This window comes from Trichoderma harzianum (assembly GCF_003025095.1).
Source record: "Trichoderma harzianum CBS 226.95 unplaced genomic scaffold M431scaffold_10, whole genome shotgun sequence".
Classification (NCBI taxonomy): Eukaryota; Fungi; Ascomycota; class Sordariomycetes; order Hypocreales; family Hypocreaceae; genus Trichoderma; species Trichoderma harzianum.
In genome coordinates, this window is record NW_020209258.1 from 654,582 (window position 1) to 673,229 (window position 18,648).

At 49.9% G+C, this 18,648-nt stretch overlaps 7 protein-coding genes across 7 annotated transcripts; 2 read left to right on the top strand and 5 right to left on the bottom strand.

The window, feature by feature from the left end:
* Positions 1-593: 593 nt before the first annotated feature.
* Positions 594-2,702, bottom strand: M431DRAFT_510404 (hypothetical protein). The gene is made up of 4 exons (XM_024919471.1): positions 2,591-2,702; positions 1,704-2,493; positions 1,381-1,647; positions 594-1,319 (listed from the first exon to the last, which is right to left on the bottom strand). Exons 1-4 carry the CDS (start codon positions 2,624-2,626, stop codon positions 1,057-1,059), a joined length of 1,356 nt encoding a protein of 451 aa, XP_024771898.1. The 5' UTR covers positions 2,627-2,702; the 3' UTR covers positions 594-1,056.
* A 772-nt stretch (positions 2,703-3,474) lies between these two features.
* M431DRAFT_213159 (hypothetical protein) lies at positions 3,475-5,032 on the bottom strand. Its single transcript, XM_024913476.1, has 2 exons — positions 4,876-5,032; positions 3,475-4,745 (listed from the first exon to the last, which is right to left on the bottom strand). Exons 1-2 carry the CDS (start codon positions 4,941-4,943, stop codon positions 3,641-3,643), a joined length of 1,173 nt encoding a protein of 390 aa, XP_024771899.1. The 5' UTR covers positions 4,944-5,032; the 3' UTR covers positions 3,475-3,640.
* Positions 5,033-7,701: 2,669 nt separating this feature from the next.
* On the bottom strand, positions 7,702-8,170 carry M431DRAFT_510408 (hypothetical protein). The gene has a single exon (XM_024919472.1). It carries the CDS (start codon positions 8,081-8,083, stop codon positions 7,739-7,741), a length of 345 nt encoding a protein of 114 aa, XP_024771900.1. The 5' UTR covers positions 8,084-8,170; the 3' UTR covers positions 7,702-7,738.
* Positions 8,171-9,522: 1,352 nt separating this feature from the next.
* Positions 9,523-10,268, top strand: M431DRAFT_18594 (hypothetical protein; the record flags this gene model as incomplete). The annotated part of the gene is made up of 2 exons (XM_024913177.1): positions 9,523-10,008; positions 10,069-10,268. Exons 1-2 carry the CDS (start codon positions 9,600-9,602, stop codon positions 10,266-10,268), a joined length of 609 nt encoding a protein of 202 aa, XP_024771901.1. The 5' UTR covers positions 9,523-9,599.
* A 180-nt stretch (positions 10,269-10,448) lies between these two features.
* M431DRAFT_510409 (hypothetical protein) lies at positions 10,449-14,468 on the bottom strand. Its single transcript, XM_024919473.1, has one exon. It carries the CDS (start codon positions 14,281-14,283, stop codon positions 10,696-10,698), a length of 3,588 nt encoding a protein of 1,195 aa, XP_024771902.1. The 5' UTR covers positions 14,284-14,468; the 3' UTR covers positions 10,449-10,695.
* A 485-nt stretch (positions 14,469-14,953) lies between these two features.
* Positions 14,954-16,365, top strand: M431DRAFT_510410 (hypothetical protein). Its single transcript, XM_024919474.1, has 3 exons — positions 14,954-15,009; positions 15,085-15,397; positions 15,536-16,365. The coding sequence occupies exons 2-3, from the start codon at positions 15,340-15,342 to the stop codon at positions 15,940-15,942; spliced, it is 465 nt and encodes a 154-aa protein (XP_024771903.1). The 5' UTR covers positions 14,954-15,009; positions 15,085-15,339; the 3' UTR covers positions 15,943-16,365.
* M431DRAFT_91180 (hypothetical protein) lies at positions 16,361-18,018 on the bottom strand (the record flags this gene model as incomplete). The annotated part of the gene is made up of 3 exons (XM_024924227.1): positions 16,361-17,474; positions 17,622-17,688; positions 17,748-18,018. 3 exons carry the CDS (start codon positions 18,016-18,018, stop codon positions 16,361-16,363), a joined length of 1,452 nt encoding a protein of 483 aa, XP_024771904.1.
* Between the last annotated feature and the right edge of the window lie 630 nt (positions 18,019-18,648).

Below are 18,648 nucleotides of genomic sequence, written 5' to 3' on the forward strand. Positions count from 1 at the left end.
CACCACATCCCTCCCCATCTCCAGCATCACCACAATCCTCATCATCTTCATATCAAAACCCCGCACCTCTATGTCTCCAGAAAAAGAAACCACTTTCCTCTATCCAAACGCCAATTCTCTTGGCAGACACACCATTCCCACTACCTCAAAAACCCGGTCAATCTTACGTATCCCGCGCCCGCACTTCCGCTGCCCAAAAGTGGCGGTACACGTGCTCGACGTCTCATCCACACCTTGTCTCGTTCCGTGTTAGTCCGGGCCATCGAATAAAAATGCTGGGCAGACTCAAGTAATACGCAATTTCGACAGCATCGGCACCGGAAGACGGATTTGAGCCACACCAATACTGTACTGTGCAGTCAGACAAAGCGAAACCTTCTCGCTTCCTCGGCCTTGATGGTATAAGTTCATGTAAACTCCATCACATTTAGAGGCAGCACTGTGTCAAAGCAACGCAAAAACGATGAAAAGCTTCACAATCATCAGCTTTCCGCCACAGACCAAGCCACTAATCGATTAAGCATAACTAACCAGGGCACAGCCGGAGCACTTCACCCATGCTCTCTAACACTCATAGGTTCTTGGCTCTTCTCCTCCGTTCTTTCTTGGCTCGACGCGTGTTCACCGTATCATTTACCAGAGGACCAACTTCTAAATCGCAAAACCGATGCTAAGCCTCCCCCTTGCCCCCTCTCCTTGCGTTGGTCTTTTTGTCAAATTACCTCTTCTTGTTCGCTTCTGTTCGGATAAAACTGCACCATGTGATGTCGTTGCTGCATATGGTGTACCTTGGCAATGCCACCTGATACATCAGACAGCATAAAGTGCTCCAAGTACGAAGGCGCAGCCAACCAAACACCAGCGTGCTGGTCTTGCAATCGAGATAGAACGTCGTACTTTCATCCCTCGCATAAAACGAATTCCTTAGGCAACACAAGCCCTCGAGTCTGTCAGTCACCTGTCAAGACGTGTTAAACATCACACCAAGTCCAAGTCACACCATCGTGCACGCAATATTCATGACAAACTTTTGACTTGCTTTCTCCAAGACATTTTCTATCCCAACAAGTTAATGTAGGGCTCTGGCCACTTGCCCCATACCAGCGGTCTATCTCCCAGTCTCCCGCTCACCGGGGCCAAAATCTTAATCTTCCGCCTATCCTCGTCCACGTCCGCCACATAGACAAAGCCCATAACATCAGCCGCGCGAACCACGTCTGGGCTATCACGCACAGAAGCGTTCATAACTGCAAAAGTCCAATGCTGCATGAGAGACGAGGGCTCTTCCGTGACCAAGCTGTGCTTTTCATCAGGTGAATCTGTAGATGCAAACTGTCAATGGCCTGCGTATCGAATAGTAAGAAAGAAATGGTGACTTACAGTCTGCCAGCTTGTAAATGACCAGACTATCAAAGTCGACCTGTTGAATCTGTGGGCTCAACGTCCTCTTTGCGTCTCCAAAAAAGTATTCTTTAATCACAGCCTCGCGCGACTGTTCCAGAAACGCCTCGTCCCTTTCCACTACTCCATCGGATTTGTCAATGGAAACCACCTGTATCGCCTCCCCAAGACTTGTCTTTTCCGTAGCAAACCGGCTCGAGAGTTGAGCGTGGATTTTAGGTGACCCAACCACCACCACAATGTTGACTGCACCCAAGGTATTAGCCGTCTCGTAATTGCAGATCCAAACTGGACTGGCTTACCTGAAAACTCATCAACAATATGTGCCACCAGCTCTAGCCCGAACTGACCGTCCTCGCTGATTCCAATCCCGTCCACAATGACCCCCGACCCCTTGACCTCGTCGTCCTCACTCAACCGGCTGCTAACCGCTCCAGCCAGCCTAGCAATAAGTTCGCGATAAAGATCCTCATCATCCTCCGCAGATTCTCTACCGTAGTTGAACACCATCGGCAACTTGACAGGTATCGTGCTCGGTCCGCTCGTCGGCGTCGACCCCCAGCCGTCCACAGCCTCAGGGTCCATGACCGTCGCAAACACGCTGGCGCTCAGCGTCCCCGGCAGGCTCAGCATGCCCTCCTTGGGATTCGCATTGACCGTAATCACCTGGTATCCCTGGCGCGTCGCATAGCTCGTCAACGTCTTGGCCACCGTCGTCTTGCCCGAGCTAGGCGGCCCAACCACCAGCACTCTAGGCCCCTCGCGGCGCTGTCTGAAGGCGTCAACGCGCATGTCGTTGAGCCGCGCATGGAGATTAACATGCGAAGTCGCCGGGTTCGCAGCCGGATTCGAGTACTCGGCGATAGAGTCATTGTCGCACCGCCCGTCAATCTCCAGCTCGCAGCCGTGCCATGTCAGGATCTTGGACTTGATGCCGGAGAAGGTGTAGGCATTGCGCAGCGGCAATTCGACGCCGTCCTTTTCGGCGGTCCCCGAGAGGACCTTAAGGGTGAGGGAACTGCCCGGGGGCACTTGGAATCGCCATTCCCAAGCCGGACGGAGGGAAATGGTTCGTGTCGAGGAAACGGCCGCCTGGAGAGAGGAAGAAAGTCAAGAGTGTCAGTAGAGTTGATGGCAGTCATCAAACAAACAATTCAGCGGTTTAGAGATTGACCAAGGAGTGACGCACTTGTACCGGGATTTGCCCAAGGCCGGGAATGGACATGGCCGCCTACATAAAGAAGAAAAAAGAACAAGGCTGATGGCGGAGTGTCGCAACTTTTGCTGGAGCTTGAAGCCGAAGCTCGAAGCTCGAAATCGATACTGCCGATACGTACCGACAAGCGCAAAGCGGGAACCAGTGCGACGTGTGGGTCTCTAGCTTTGTGGTAAAAGATACAGCCTTGATCAGCTAAAATGCCATACCGTGAAAGGTATCCGCTAACATGCTTGTGAATCGCTGCTTATTTTGAGGCCAACGGCCCGCTGACGTCTTCCAGCATGGCGCTAAGAATTAGATTCCAGCTGGGCTGCGTTGGTGCCCAGATCTTGCATCAAAGGTGATCGTTAGGCATATATAATTCTTTCTGTTTGAGTGATGAGGCAACCTAAAAGTAAATGTCGAGTGAAATAGTGAGAGAAATATGTGTGAGAAAATGTGAAAGCTTCTATCGCTGTATATTGTTTTGTACTTGGACAGACGACACTATTTTCTAAACGACTTCATGTATAATCCGTTCCATGCATGCAAACCACATCTCGGTTTCCATCCAAGCCCCTGAACTCCATCAAATAAAAAAGTTCAACATAAAAGTAATAAAGACGTAATGAAAGCAAAAACCTCCCGTTGCGCCTAGGCCGTCGTATAGTCATTATAGGCAGTAAAAAAGACACATAATCTCCTCCCATCCCATCTCCATGCGGAGCCGAGCTCTACCTTTCAAAGTTTTGTTCCAAACCAACGTAACACCACAAACACCTAGTTTTGGGCATTGTCTCTCTGTTTTTTCCCTTCATCGTCATTTAGACTTCTTTGGGGTATCAGGAAAGATTCTCCTTCCAAAAGATATAAATATTGCCCACCCTTTATTTGTTCTTCTTTGCAAGAGGATGCAATCAAATTCCCACAACGCCGGTAGCCACTCCCATCATTCCAAATGGGGTGCGGTCTTGTTGTATATACAGGTACAGACACGGGGAAAGCGACCAATAAAAGAAAGCCATGCCATCGTGCATGAGTCTAGTCATCTTCGCCAGCCAGCTCTTTGAAAATCCGCAAAAGACTTCTGACTCCAGTAAGGGTATTCTCGTCGGGCCCGTGGCCAGGGGTAAAGTTTGCGTGAGCAAAGTCGATGAGTTTTAGAGTGTAGATTTGAGGCAGTTGAAGGTCGTCCTCGTCCTCGTCTTCATCTTCAAAGTCGTCTTCATCCTCCAAGACGATGCCGCTGTCCATTCGGTTGTCTAGCCTCATGTTTGTGCGCTCGACCGGTGGGCAGGTGTATGACTCGGCCGAATCACGCTCCAAGATTTCGTTGTTCTTTTCAATCGCAGAGGCGAGCGCATCGCCGTCGCCCTCGAAGATGAAGAGGAGAGACGACGAGTACATGCGGGTCTCGTGACTGGCCAAGACCTGCTCGATGCGCTGCAAATCTCGCACAAAGGCGGAACACACGGCTCTGCCTAATTCTTGGTCGACGCCAGCAGCCTTGTTGAAGACGAATTTCCGAAAAGAATCGACAACGTTGTCGTCGTTGACTGTCAGCTGGCCAAAATCCTTGTCGTAGATTGTGTAGCCTTCGTCGTCCCACGTGGACTCGTCCTCTGAGCCTTGATACACTCGCATGCCGGATATGCGGAAGCCCAGCTTTCCGTGCGTCGTTTGCGACGAAATTGTGTCAAAGCGCTTCTTCTTCTCGGCAGGGGCATCATCAGCCCACAGCCGGACGCCAAGCTTGACGTCGAGAATGTTTGCCTTTTTGTAGCCAAACGAGGCGTTTTCCAACACCACTGACTTGTCCGTCTTAATCTTCTTGCCCTGTGTAGGAACCCATGTGGTCTGGTCGGAGGTGGCGTCAGGGGCGACTTTTGCGACGTGTTCTGCGATTGTCGCGGCAATCTGCTCTTTGGTGGTCTTGAGGTCGCCGTTGCCCGCGATGACTCCCATGAGCCCATCGTCAAGGGGCACCTCTTCGGGGTTGCTTAATCGCAGCTCGCCCATGAAGAGGGGCATGATGTCGGCAAACTCGCGATAGCCTTGGGTCTCGACGGCTTGGTAAAAGTCGATCTCGGTCTGCGTGCACGGCTTGATGAAGAGCTCGCCGTCGGCGTCGCACAAGGTGCCCGCACTGTTGTCACGCGAGAGGGATGGGTTAGCATACACGATCACGATGGTATGAGACAAGTCTCTTCTTCTGCTTCCTCTGTCTCTTCCTCCTTGCGCGCACGCATCACAGACAAAGGCGCGGGATCACTCACTGTCCGGCAACGGCGTAGTTGTAGTCGCGGAGCTGGTCCGGCGTGGGAATTCTCTTTTTTCCACCCATGGCTGTGATGTCCTGGTCTTGATCCAGGTCTTTCTTCTTCTTCTCTGTCTTTCTACTTTCACTCAAAGTAGGTATGCAGAATGTTTTATAGAGTGCACGGGAAAAGGGTCGTGATTGGCGCCGAAATAGGGCACGCCTGCAGGCTGCAAGATGACTCGGGTTTCAAGGACCGCCGCAGTCACAGGAATCGCGCAACCATGTCGAGCATCGGAAGGAGAGGCGCTGAGTCAGGGCAGAGGCTCGAGGTTTTATGTATGGGAGGAATCGCTAGAGTAGAGTAAAGGAGCACAGAGGAGAGGAAATGGAAAAAATGCCTTGTGGCAGCGCCAGTTAGTGAATCGGATTGAAGCTTGCAGGTGAACAGACCAGACAAAACAGAGTGGCGGCTTCTGACCGACTCGCTCAACTGCGACAAAAGCACAAGCACAAGCGCTGTGCTGTTTCCCGCCACCAGGCCCGGCTCGGCATAGCCTGCGGGTTGCACGCCTTAGCGCCCTCTTCACCCCATTACAGCAGGCCATAGCCCGCTAGCCGGAGCCACAGGCGTCCACAGGCGTCTTTTGACCCCCAAGCAATTTGTCGCCCCCCCTTGCCTGGGCTGCTGGTGCTGAGCCACACAGACCAAATTCAGCGCTTTTCAGCGCCGGCCAATCGCAGCCGCTATGCGTGTGAGATCTTGGTAAGGCGCACTGTTGGGTTGGGATGGATTCCTCACCTTCCACGCGGCAAAATGCACGTAATGGCATGGCATAGACTAGCATGGCATGGCAAGGAGCGATAACGAGAGCGATTGCGGATGGAAGGATTTTGACAGATTCTTTGACGGGATTCCATATCCCCGTCCGGTATAAAGCAGTTGCTGCCTCTACAGTTAGTACCTGTAGCCATCTTACAGGGGGGACCCGGAGATAGAGTCACCGAGTGAGCGTGAGCTCTTCAGCTAGCTTCAGGCCGGCCATCATCATCCTCTCAGCCTCTCAGCCTTTCCAGGTCTCTTTTACTCCCCTCAAATCATTTGGTTGCATGTTTCTCTCATGCTCAGTTCCCTCTCCCCTCTCCGACCACGTCTCCAGTCCCTTGTCTCTCCTCAGCCCAGCTCGATATCATCTCGCTTCTGCGTACATGTACTGTGTGCCCGTGATTCGATATGTTTGCTCAACTGCATTCAATGACATGCAACAACTAATGCTAGCACTAGGTAACCAGCCGTTGCACCGCTATCTTCCGCGTCAACAGCGGGTCAATCTCCAAATTCACGGCCGTCTTGTTCACCTATGTAATGCTCTCTTGTTTTTTTCACTCCCGCGTGACTCTTTAGCACGGACATGTCCAACCACATGGTGCCAATGCTGCGTCAAACCATTCACTTACATGCCAATACGTGTCAGCGCCAGAACCACAGCCACGCCCTCATCCTACAGAAGCACAGAGAGCAAAAGTAGGTCATCTGGGAGTTGATAGAATCCAGTGTCACCACCTACAGCCCATGTCCATGCCTTGCCTGTACTCTACATACCATGCCTACACATGCAATCAGGGTCCATGTATGTGACCAATACAGGACAACTCCTTTGTCATTCACAGCTGTTTCCTGACCAAAATAACACCATCAGCACTCCATGTCTTTTTTTCTCACAACGGTAAATAGCGCACTGACAGCCTGCTGCAAGGAGCAGGGCTCCAAAGGCTGAGCCTCTCCAACCCTATTAGCCGCTGACACCTGCATCGCGAGGCTTGCTCAGCCCTCTTGGAGCCCGGAGCAAAATTAGGCACGATACGAACAAGAGGCGCCCGGTTGGCTTGCAAGCGCAAACACTAAAACGGCTATTCCATGCAGAGATAAGATCTATGACGCAGTCAAGATACTATTTTGTAAGGTTCGGTATGTACGGGATATAGTATCCATGTAGTAGTCCACCTTAGCAGGCACATGTCTGTAATCAGCTTGGTACACGTCTTCAGCTCGACAGCAGAGTCGCCTACATAGGTATGGCAAGGTACCTATGGATAGACTGTTCATTTTCTGTGTTCCAACCTGTATAATGACATATACCTAGTATGCAGTATACATGTATTCAGCATGGCCACAAGCTGGTCAATAGGTAGGCCAGTGGGGGCATTCACATGTAGAGCCGTGAAGCATAAAATTAAACTCAGGGCATGATGATGACAGTGGAAACACAAATCATGGAATCATATTCCACACGATTCTTATCAACCGAATTTTCAACTCAACAACGACATCGGTGTCGACTAACCTACGTGTATCCAGCCACGAAGCAACCACAGAGAAACTCGGTTACACAACCAATGGGGACCGCGTGCCTCTGCCTATCCCATGATCACATTCCAAATCTTCGAGAGCTCTTCACGTCTTCGCTTCGCGGACAACTAAACCAACATGCTCGCACAATTCTCGCCAAATTACATGTATGTGGTTGGACCACGCTAACAGGTCCAAGCGTGTACAGCCTCAAGATGGGCATCCACGCTGGTTAGTCCAAAGATTCGTCAAATTAAATGATTTATGAGTGAATAGGCTGGTTTCGACACTGGAAGCTGCCCAGAGCCATGTGAACCAACACAGATGTACGTGCGTTTAGATTACATAAAAGTTGTATACATCAATCCGGGTAACATTGCCGAGAGATTGTTGGCCTCTAAAAGCTGAAAGGTACAGGAGAAATCGAATTAAGTGTCCGGCTTCACAATTTAACATTATGTCTCCCTCTTCAGCACAAAATATTATAATTTGTGTATAACACTCAAATTTCCTAGATTACATATATATATATTCAATCCATCGGGACTTTGTCAATCTCAAATCCGAACTTATAAATGCGGCTCCCCTGCCAGTTCTTAAACCTGCCAAAGGCATCACGGTCAACATGCTCATGTTGCCCAGTAAACGAATTGGTTTGGTGGCCGTTCCACTCATATTTAAAACCATGATCTTTGAAGAATTGCTTTCCGAGAGTGTCAACATGAACTTCGGCGGCATCAGATTCTTCAAGCAGTGCGTTGAAAACATTCTGCTTGGCGCCTGCGAGAGCTTGTTGCTCTACAGCATCCCAATTTCCACGGACCTTGCCGGAGTAGCCACCTTGAGAATCAGTCCATTTAGTAAAGGTGGTCGACATCGTATAGTAGCTTAGGGATTCAACAGATTAAGAAAGGGGTGCTGATTTCTCAGGAATAGAATAAGATATTCAGAGTTTGCACACTGCTAACCAGAGTGTTAATAAGACCTCCAAAAACTAATCTCACGTTCGCGCATTTTGACTCTTATTTATACTTCATCACACAGCTAAATTACTAATGCAAAATCCAGCTTCTCACAAGGAATCTAAAGCTAAGATAAAGCTTTTGGATACAGAATGTATAGCTATATGAGTAGTTACCTAATAGAAAAAGCATTAGGTTTTCGTACCAAGAACAAAGTTATCTTAAAATTGCCTACATGACACAAGTGCCACAACAACTACTACTACTAAGTTGCTGCCAGCATTCCGTTGCACCTTCAGCTTTTTCAGCTTTTTCATCTCATACTTATTTTTGTGGAGATATCAAACAGACGTTTACCAGCATTCCGTTATACCTTCCCTTGTGGCTACCTACCTGTAATAAAGTCGGACGCTTATTTCAGCTTTTCACTGTAAGTAAGATTTCTGATAATGAACAAGTAAATCGGGTTCAAGTCCAAGGAAATACGCGCGATCATATATCCGATAACATGTAAATCGTGATTAACTTGAACGGCACGAGACATCCAAGCCGATTGTTTACCAATGGAAGCAGTATATACTAGATAGACAGCATGGCAACAGAGGCTATGAGAATATGGTAGCAGCATCAGATACTTGAGCAGGAAGATAAATACGCCTGAAATGAGCAACAAGAGCAACCAACTATGGTGTAATCTCGCAAGTTCAGCTTCATTATTGCTTTTTATGCTTTTCGCCTATTGTTTCTCAATTGGTACTGTTGACATCCAACACCAACCACATTATATGTATCCTATTCACATTTTTATGAATGCAGCATGCATCACCAACAAGAAGGATTTCCTTTTTTTCTTCCCGTCATCTCGTCACAATCCTTTTCGTATTCTCCTTTTTGAAAACATGCCACCCAAACCGGAGCTTGAACGAATCACTCATGACAGCGGCTGGATAAAGCAGGCAGCAGACAATCAGACATCTCCTTAAGTCCGCGAATCTCAGCTTGAGTGATGCGGAGCCTCAGGGTTGAGTTGCTTTCTCCCCGTGGCCGCCAGAGTCTAGATTCGACGGCACATCATCCGAGTCTAGAACACTGTTTGTTTGGTGGTGTTTACGGTGAGCCGGCTTAGCGTAAAGTCCTCTTCGCCTACCTAACACGCATCAACGAGCTCCAAGATATCGTTGGATCGTGTGTTGTTTGGCCATCACTTCCACCGGCATCTTGTATTATTATTCCACTCATCAATATGCAGTATATCACATCTCACGCAGAATGCGTAGCTCAATACCATTCATTCAATTATTCATTCATTCACAAACAACTATAAAGATCTCCACGATCCCTCAAAGCCAGATATTTTCCCAACATCATCTCCAACTTCACCCTCAACATCATCAATTTACATCCCCCCAGTAACCACATAACTCACTCATCATGCCCTCCATCCTCACATCCGCCCTCTCCCTCCTCTTCCTCACCTCCCACCTCCCCGTCGTCCACGCCGGAAACTCCAAATTCTACCTCGACCAACAAAACTGCGCCGGCGGCACCTACGTCGACTTCGACATCCACGAAGTCCACAAATGCTACGGCCTCACCTCCGGCACTGCAGCATCCTTCTACACCGACAAGGGCAACGAGCTGGACTACGTCAAGGTCTACCGAAAGGACAAAGACCTTAAATGCGGCAAAGAGGAGTGCAGCGTCAAGCAGGCTCACTCGTGCTGCTCGTCCAAGAAGAAGCAGATTACGGGGATCCAGGAGGTGCGCTTTATTGAGCCTTGTTCGCCTTTGCCGCATTGTAAGAGGCAGGCAGAGCTCCAGGAGCAGGCTGGTAGCCAGAGTAAGTGTTTTTTTTTTCGGCACCTTACTAGTGGACATTTATTTACTGATCGTGATGCAGATTGCACGAGCGTTGATGAGATTGGCGAGCCCTTCATTGAGCTTGGCGATGGAACGCATTTTGGCCTCGGCGTTGGAACGCTGGGAAAGTTCACTGCGGATGAACTTCAGGAGCATCTTGAGGCCAGTGGAAAGGAGAGGCTTCCGGCAGAGCAGATTGCGAACCTGATTCAGCTCAAGGTCATCAGGTTTCTTATTTAGACAGTTAGTTACCCAATTTCAGGCTTGAGAATATGACCAAGCCTTGATGGGGGTAAAGCCTGCAGTGCATCACACATGTAAATCAGTGCCACTTAACGGCCGAGTGCTCAGTTAGCTATGCAAATATCTCAAATGAAGTCAATCACAAACGGCAAAAAGAGTTTGTAAAAGTACTAAAGGTGGACAACGCTTCGAGTCGTGAAAGCATCTCAGTCTTGAATTAGATTCGCATTCTAGAATTATGTCAAAGACCACCTCCTTATCCAAGATAACCGCTAGGTTCATGATTCAACCCCTATTCTTTCCCATCGTAATCAGCCGATAAACTCCATGCAAATACACACAATGCACCCCCAATATGTAAAACTGTAAGAAAGAGCTTCTCTTCTGCCCCAACATGTGATTCCATACGACATGTGTCCCCCTTTTAACCCCAAGTACCACCACCACCACCCCTTCCACCCCTCTTCTGAGCGCTGAGTCTCCAGTCGTCTTCTCCGGCAAATTTATTATACAGTGGCTGAATTCTTTCAGCTTGCTTCCGCTTGCTTAGTCTATCTGTCGGCGCCACCTTGAAGAATGTCGGGGCTGCCTCAACAAGCCATTTCGGCTCGATGCTCGTCGTGCAGTGCATGTATTCCTTTGTCGTCAACACGAGCGTATGGTAAATGATCCATTCCGCTTGCTTTCCAAAGAGGGCCGAGCTAGGATGAAGGTACACGGGCGTGCCCTCCGTGAGAGTCTTGTATCCTTCTTGGGGATCCTTGCGTGCTGCATTGCGGAAGAATCCCGTGCAGAGAGCCTGCCGCACCTTTTGCGTGTCACGTCCACAAGAGACGACCGGATGTTTATAGCGCTCCATGATCTTCATAAGCTGATCTCGGACATCCTTGGCACGACGCATTGACCGCGCCTGGATAAAGTTCTCAAAGCACCAGGGGCTAGAGTACCCGCTATGTTTCCAGGCGTTGTATACGTTGAGAAGCGTCAGGTGGTCTCCGTGAGGGTCGTGGAACTTGGACTTTTTCTGATCGGCCTGCGACTGCTTTTCCTTGGGGCGGTAAAATACGTTGGGCAAGTTGAGCATGGCTACAATGCTGAGCATTTCGTCAGAGCATTGATGGTCAACAGCAGCAATGAGCACCTTGGCCAGTGACGGCTCCATGGGAAAGTCTGCCATCTTTCGTCCCAGACGAGTTAGCAAGCCTTCGTCGTCTAGTGCGCTCAAAGCGTACAACTCTTCAAGGGCTGTCAACATGGTGTTGATAGGCGGCGGATCCATAAAGTCGAAATGTAAGAGGTCATTGATACCCATTGCCTTGAGCATCAAAATAGTGTTTGCCAAATTTTGTCGCTGAATCTCAGGAATGGTTGTTGGCAACATTTCTGACTGGTAGGCGGCCTCTGTATACAAACGGAAGCATTTTCCAGGACCAGTTCGACCGGCTCGACCGGCTCGCTGGTTTGCTTGCGCCTGGGAGATGGGCGTAACAACCAGCGAGTCCATTCCGAGCTTGGGATCATAGGCATTTTGCTTGACAAAACCAGGGTCAACAACGTAGTAAATCTCGTCAATGGTAATGGACGTCTCGGCAATATTCGTGGCAATGACAACTTTTCGACTTCCAGGGGGAGCAGGTTCGAAAATTCGGCTCTGCATCTCGCTCGGAAGCTGTGCATATACAGGTAGGATAAGCAAATCCGGTACGCTCGGCCCAAGCGCTTTCATTCTCTCATATAAAATCTCGCACGACGTGTCGATTTCTTCTTGGCCAGTCAAGAATAGAAGAATATCACCCTTGGGTTCTGTTAGATGAATCTGCATGACTGTGACAAGCGCAGCATCCAAGTAATCAGATTCAGGCTCGCGAGAATACAAAATTTCGACGGGATACGTTCGGCCCGGGATTGTAAAGATAGGACATTCGTTGAAGTAGGCGGAAAACTTGTCGGCATCAAGAGTGGCTGAAGTAACAATGACCTTCATGTCGGGTCGTCTCTTGAGTGCTTTTTTCAATAGCGCAAACAAGACATCCGTGGAAATGGTTCGCTCGTGGGCCTCGTCAAGCATAATGCACGAATACCGCTTCATGTCAGGGTCCATGAGAATCTCTCGCTGTAACATACCGTCCGTCATGTACTTGATCCTGGTGGCAGGGCTGGTGCAATCATCGAAACGAACATTGTATCCAACCTCTTCGCCAAGCTTGCAGCCAACTTCTTCCGCCACACGCTTCGCAACGGACATGGCGGCGACACGACGAGGCTGCGTACAGCCAATGATGCCGTTATCTGCGAATCCGGCCTCTGCGAGATACTGAGTCAACTGAGTTGTCTTTCCCGAGCCAGTCTCTCCAACCACAATCAAGATTTGGTTCTCCTGCACTGCCTTTATCAGCTGCGAGCGGAACGCAAAGACGGGCAGAGACTCTCGCTGCTCCTTGATACTGAGGTTGGTACGCTTGCCCAACGACTGTCCCTTGGGAATAACTGCCCTCTTCCACTCAGGCTCTTCATCTGTCCTGGTGTTCATTCTCGCATGCTTTAGATCGCTGGCAAATTTGCGCTTATCGGGATCAGCCATTGGATCATTCCATTGATTTGACAGGTCTTCTTTCGATTCCTCCTTGGCGGCTTCTTCAGCCTCCTTTTGTTTCAACTCTTTTCTCTCCTTGGCAAGCGTTGTTCCTGCCATGGCGGCTCTGTTCATGGATCCATCAGGGGCCTTGACCACTCGGATGGGAGAAAGCTCCAAGGACTGTTTGGTCTGGCCAGCCAAAAACGGCGGTTCCTCGTCTCGAACTTCAATGTCAACATCCTCCTCCAGCTCCAGCTCGCCCTCGCCACGCAGCGTCGCATTGTAATCCTCCTCGAGATCGGGATAGTCTGAGGCCTTTGCCACTCCGGATGCAATGAGCTGTCTGATTTCCCATCGTTCTGGGGACGTCATTCGTTTCTTGTGTCGTCTTGGGGGGCCCAAAGAATCGCGAGGCATTGCGGGGGCAGCATCGACGAAACCATTTCTTCCACCGCCGCCAAGCGCCTCCATGTTTGCACCAGTCGTCAATCTCGCCTGTGGTTCAAGATCTCTGCCGTCCACCTGGTCGACATCCTTCATGGACAGTCCTATCCTGTGGCCCTCGATGCTGACAACCTTGACCCAGACTTGCTGCCCGCTGGAGAGGAGATCTGAGGGGTGAGTCACCCGTTGGCCAGATACAATGCGAGAAATGTGGACCAATCCGTCAACCTTCCCTCTGACGTGGTGCAGGTTGACAAAGGCACCAAAATCTTTGATTCCAGTGACATGGCCTTGGTAGATCTTGTTCATGATGGGCTGGTCATCCACCTCGGGTGCAGGAGCGCGGCTGAAGTCGTCACGATCGATGTCGTCGTCGTAGTCGTGTCGTCGTCGGTTTCGCGATTTCCTAGACTCTCGGAATCCATCCCGCCAGTCTTCATTGCCGGCGTCCTGCGACCGTGACCGCGACCTGTACTTGTCCCGCTTCCGCCGATCTCGAGATCTTGATCTATGCCTCCGTGACCTTGACTCTCTGTGCTCGTCTTCTGGGCTTCTGCTCCTCTTTCTAGACGCCTTCTCTTTCTTGGCCTTGCCCTCTAGCCCTTCCAGAAGCGCCAGTGTATCATCGATAGCGTCCGCTCCGTCGTTGTAGCCGGGTGTCTTGTCAGGCATGGCAAGACCGCTAAAGACCTTTTCGTTCTCCTCAAACGTCCGATGGTGATGATGCTCGTCGTGGTGTGCATCTCCATTTTGTCCTTTGAACTTGGGATGCATCGCCACCACCAGACGATCTAAACTGTCGATCAAACTGGGCGGGAAGTCGGCATTGAGCCCGTCGAGCCTCTTGCGGAAGTCATCGCTAGATTTGCTCTCGAGACGCTGTGCGATGAGGAACTCGGCGAGGGTCTTGTCACTGATTCCAACATGGTTCTGGAGCTCAGAGGTGACCTTTGAAACGAGAGACAGAAGCTCGAGATTCAAAAGATCGTCCATGTTTGCGGGTTGGAGTCCTGCAAGGCGCAGGATTGAAAGTTGGTGAATTAGGACATGAAGACGCGCTAATGGCAAGGCTGCTGCTTGGTAGTAGAAAAGTTCCAAGGTCAGCCCCCACTGACCGAGGCTAAATATCGGGAGAGATTCGGTGAGAGGAGGCTTGACCGAGCGAGAGTGTGGCCCAGTTTTATCTAGGGACGGCTTAATGTTTATATAGAAGCGTGTCATGTCATGCGATTTCCATTGCATGAAAGCTGCATAAGCTAGGGATGCATCTTGCAGCAGGAATACGAGGCGGTGATTCGACTGATACGTATTGGATCATGAATCATTCTGTAGTGACTCTTCAATACCATCCAAAGGAAAAGGGATGATTAGTACTAATGGAGCGATGCCCTCACTTCACTCAAAGGGTACGGTAGCATTTGTGCCACAGCATAGCCTTTAGGGTGCTTAACTGGATTGGATGAAGTGTGTGTGCCTATGTGAGTGATTCGGTGGTGACTCAACTCCAAGGGCCAGGCTGCAAGCAGGCACACCGCACTTCCAATATGCCAGAAACTTAGTTGTATATTTAAAAATTGAAGCGGTCATGTATCATCTGTGAACAATAGTGACAGCATCAGTATGTCTTCATTCAACAAGATCAGCTACATCTCCAACAACTGATGTTCAGTCTTCTCTCGGATCTACCCTGTAACAAACCACCCCAACGTTAATTTTTTAGTGAGTCCTACAGCCTCTCCCTTCAGTGGCTTAGTACATGTACCTTTGCCTCCTCCTAAACTCAGCCAATCACAGCCCCATCTTCCGCCCCATCATTACGCAACCCCATTCAATAAGCAGCTCCAAGCATCGTCATCATCCGTCACAAGCCCACTTCGCGCTCTTTATCATTTATCCTTCCCTTCTGGTAGGGCGAGAAAAACCGACGAACCAAGAGACCCTTGATTTCTTCTTGTTCTTCGCCTGTACTCCATCTTATTACTAGCGATAGACTCAACTTCAGACCTCGATTCTCTTGTCATCACCAACAAAAGCCAGTCATCCATCATCATGTGCTCTGCCGACATCTTCCTCGGCGTCCTCGCCATTCTCTTCCCCCCGCTGCCTGGTAAGTCGCATCGCATCACCCCACCATCTACGCATCATCGTCTGCTTTGCGGCTCTGTCTGCTGTAAAATATCTTCGCTCGCTTGTTTGCCTGTTTGCCTGTTGCCTGCCTGATGGACTCACTAACCGTCGTCTCTAGTCTGGGTCAAGTGCGGCATCTGTAGCGCCGACTCCCTCATCAACATCCTCCTCTGCATCCTCGGCTTCATCCCCGGCCTTCTCCACGCCTGGTACATCATCGCAAAGTTCCCCGAGCCGGCGTACGAGTACGAGGCCATTCCCAACGAGCACGGAGGCGGCCGTGTCACATACGTCTACGTTCAGACGCCCCATGCCGCTCACTGCCAGCAGCCCAAGCCCCAGGAAGAGCAGGGCCGCATGAACTACGGCACTACCTCTCGGCCTGAGCAGCACCCCAGCCCTTCTCCCCGGCCTCAGCAGAACGGTGGTGCAAACTCTGGAGAGGGCAGCTCTGATCCTCAGGGTGTTCCTCCTTCGTACGCCGAGGTTGTTGCCGGCGACCACAAGGTCCAGACACGCGATTAAACGGGAAAATGCAGTTTGTCGCCATCAGTCTACCAGACTATCCAACAATCCCAACGGATACAGATGCGGATCCATATAACAGCGCGGCGATACAAATATATATCATGCTGCAAACAAAGGTCGGGTGGATGGAGAGTAGAGGAGATGATGCGTTGCCCCTTTAGCTGCTCTTTGTTTAGATATCTGGGCTTTTCTCTTTTCTCAATTTTTCCTTTTCCTTTCTTAGTTCTCTTTCTCTTTCTTATTATGTACCACACAAAGCGTTGAATTCACGAACATGTCATGATTAGGATCAAAGGGTTCTGCATTGTTTCTCTATGCGGTAGGAAGAGACGGCGTTATGGCCGAACTAATAGTCCTGTGCTACTTATAATAAAACTGATCAAACCAATCCAAGGCAATGAAATGTCCCGTATGTTTATTCCTCCGCTGGTTGACTGTCTTCCGCCGTAGGATTGTGCACTGATGGCGCAGCGCGGTCATTTTGTTCCGGAACCCTGAAGTGTACCATCAACTCTTGCGCAAGAAACGTGTAGAATGAGGGGACAATCTTGCGAATGCGCTTGACGAAACGAACGTCAGCCCCAAGTTCGCAGATCTCCAACGTCATTTTCATGCCTGGTTTGAGGTTGACAAGGATGTTTTGCTCGAAATACAGATCGATCTCCTTGCCCTGTAGAGGATGCTGTATGTCCGGCTCGACCCATCCGTCTTCAATAACGGCAGGTTTGAGAGTGAGTTTGCCTAATGGCATGAGTCGGATCTTTTTGTTGCCGTCTGTAGTGATGGCCAGCTTCTGGAATCGCTCAATGAGCTCTTTGGTTGGGAGATTGACTTTGGTTATCTCTAGAGTGCATTCATATTGGTTGACAAGCTCCACGGCGTTACCAACAAGATGTTCAAACACCTTGATATCGCCTAGCATGGTGATAGCCGAATAGAAGACAGACTTCGCATCGAATCCTTCAGGAATCTGAAACAAATCAAGGGCCCATGCATCGGGATCAGTCTTCGAGAACAGCTCTGTCGCAGCAAAGTTGAAGAGACCCGGAAGTGCGGTTTGCAAAGAATTGAGCATTGGCCATTCTTCTCTAGCCATCAGACAGAAATTCAGTGCCTCCTTGACATTCTCTTCATACTCGGGACAGACATCATGATGGAGAACATATCGAAGGAAATTCTCAATCACATCTATCGCATCTTCCATTGTTCCAGTCTGAAGACCGGTCAAGGGAATGATTGCTCTGGAGAGGAAGCCTGCTGCCACGCCGGCAAAATCGACCGTCCACTTGGTTTCGTCACCGTTGTAAAAGCGGTCACCACCACCAGAACCTTCATAAACGACGTCTCTTGCCGTGGCTTCGCGACGTTGTGCAGGCGTGAGTTGTTTGAGTTCTCTTGGATCAAGTCCAAGATAGGCGCCTTGATTCGTGTCCACGCCGCCGAGGAAGAGGTAGTCGTCGAAGTAGGTGGTTCTCGGGTATTGGATGCGGCGGCGGGAGCGGAAACGCTGAACGCACGACTGAATCCGTCTAGATGGCGGTGTACCAGGTTAGCTGAACTGAAGCGAGAAGAGAGAAGGGGTATTCGAATCGTTGGTTATACCTTTCAAAGGAAATGTCTCTGTGAATATATGTTAGCTTCTAGAGTTGCCCAAGATGCCGTTGGAAGGTGCTTACGGAGAATATATCTCTTGTTTCTCCTCCATGGCTTCATCAGGAGTCATGGGAGGGTCGGCAAAATACTCTATCGTCGTTTAGCATCGAGCCACCATTGAATAAGCTGTGGAAGAGGAGGTGCCATACCTTCAAATCCATTGCCGCGATTCTTGGGCAATGCAAGTGGACCCCTGCCGGCTGTTGTTTTCTTATTCTTTCGTTTCTTCTTCGTGGGCGCTGAGAGTTGAGCAGGATCAATGGCGTCATCTACAGCGTCTTCGACCGCTTCCTCTTCCTCGGCTACCTGCCTAGCTTCTGTGACCGAAAGGGACGGGATCGAGATCACACTGTCGTCCACGTCAGGCTGTGGTTCGATGGCTTTGCCACCATCGCCGTCTGGAGCTGCAGCGGAATCCATCTCTGGCAGCATCACAAGATGAGGCCGGGGAGTTGCTGCGAGGAGGAGAAACGAAGATGGAAAATTGCGGGAAGAGGGAAGAGGAAGAGGAATAGCAAACAGAAGAGAAGAGGTTGGCGAGTTGTTGCCTGAGGAGAGCGAGTGAAGGCGGTGGCAGGTGCTCAACAGCTGGTTTACGCTGGCACCGCCGAATAGACGATAATTTGCATCAACTACCTGAGACAGAAGATTGATACATTCCACCATTTCACAATTGATTACAACTAGTTAATGTTCTAGGTACATCTATTCTTGCCATGTCCATGCAGCAAGGCAAGCTGCTGAATGCCCTTTGCCGCAATTCTGCATGTATCCTCTCCTGGGCAGAGCCTTGACTCTGGCCGAGAGATGAGCTACGAGTCTTGGAGAGAACGCAACTCAACTTCTAACCAATCTCTACAAAACACCGATGCAGAGGCAGACAATAATCTGTAAATTAGTTCGCAATGATGCACAAATATGACATGTTTTACTGCCTTTACTTTTCAGAGGACAGGTCTTGGAGTCAGTGTCCTACATATCTTCAGTTGTTATGAAGCGCCTCCGTCAATGTGAAGAGATTGCACGGCTGAGTAAGTGAATGGCCATTCA

What these genes read in the sequence shown, in the direction of transcription:
- M431DRAFT_510404 (XM_024919471.1), bottom strand. Translation starts at nt 2,626, where the DNA reads ATGTCCATTCCCGGCCTTGGGCAAATCCCGGTACAA. An exon ending in TTGGGCAAATCCCGGTACAA is followed by an intron (nt 2,494 to 2,590) that starts GTGCGTCACTCC and finishes TCCTCTCTCCAG; the next exon opens with GCGGCCGTTTCCTCGACACG. An exon ending in TATTGTTGATGAGTTTTCAG is followed by an intron (nt 1,648 to 1,703) that starts GTAAGCCAGTCC and finishes CCTTGGGTGCAG; the next exon opens with TCAACATTGTGGTGGTGGTT.
- M431DRAFT_213159 (XM_024913476.1), bottom strand. Translation starts at nt 4,943, where the DNA reads ATGGGTGGAAAAAAGAGAATTCCCACGCCGGACCAGCTCCGCGACTAC. An exon ending in AACTACGCCGTTGCCGGACA is followed by an intron (nt 4,746 to 4,875) that starts GTGAGTGATCCC and finishes GCGTGACAACAG; the next exon opens with TGCGGGCACCTTGTGCGACG.
- M431DRAFT_510408 (XM_024919472.1), bottom strand. Translation starts at nt 8,083, where the DNA reads ATGTCGACCACCTTTACTAAATGGACTGATTCTCAAGGTGGCTACTCC.
- M431DRAFT_510409 (XM_024919473.1), bottom strand. Translation starts at nt 14,283, where the DNA reads ATGGACGATCTTTTGAATCTCGAGCTTCTGTCTCTCGTTTCAAAGGTC.
- M431DRAFT_510410 (XM_024919474.1), top strand. Translation starts at nt 15,340, where the DNA reads ATGTGCTCTGCCGACATCTTCCTCGGCGTCCTCGCCATTCTCTTCCCC. An exon ending in TCTCTTCCCCCCGCTGCCTG is followed by an intron (nt 15,398 to 15,535) that starts GTAAGTCGCATC and finishes CGTCGTCTCTAG; the next exon opens with TCTGGGTCAAGTGCGGCATC.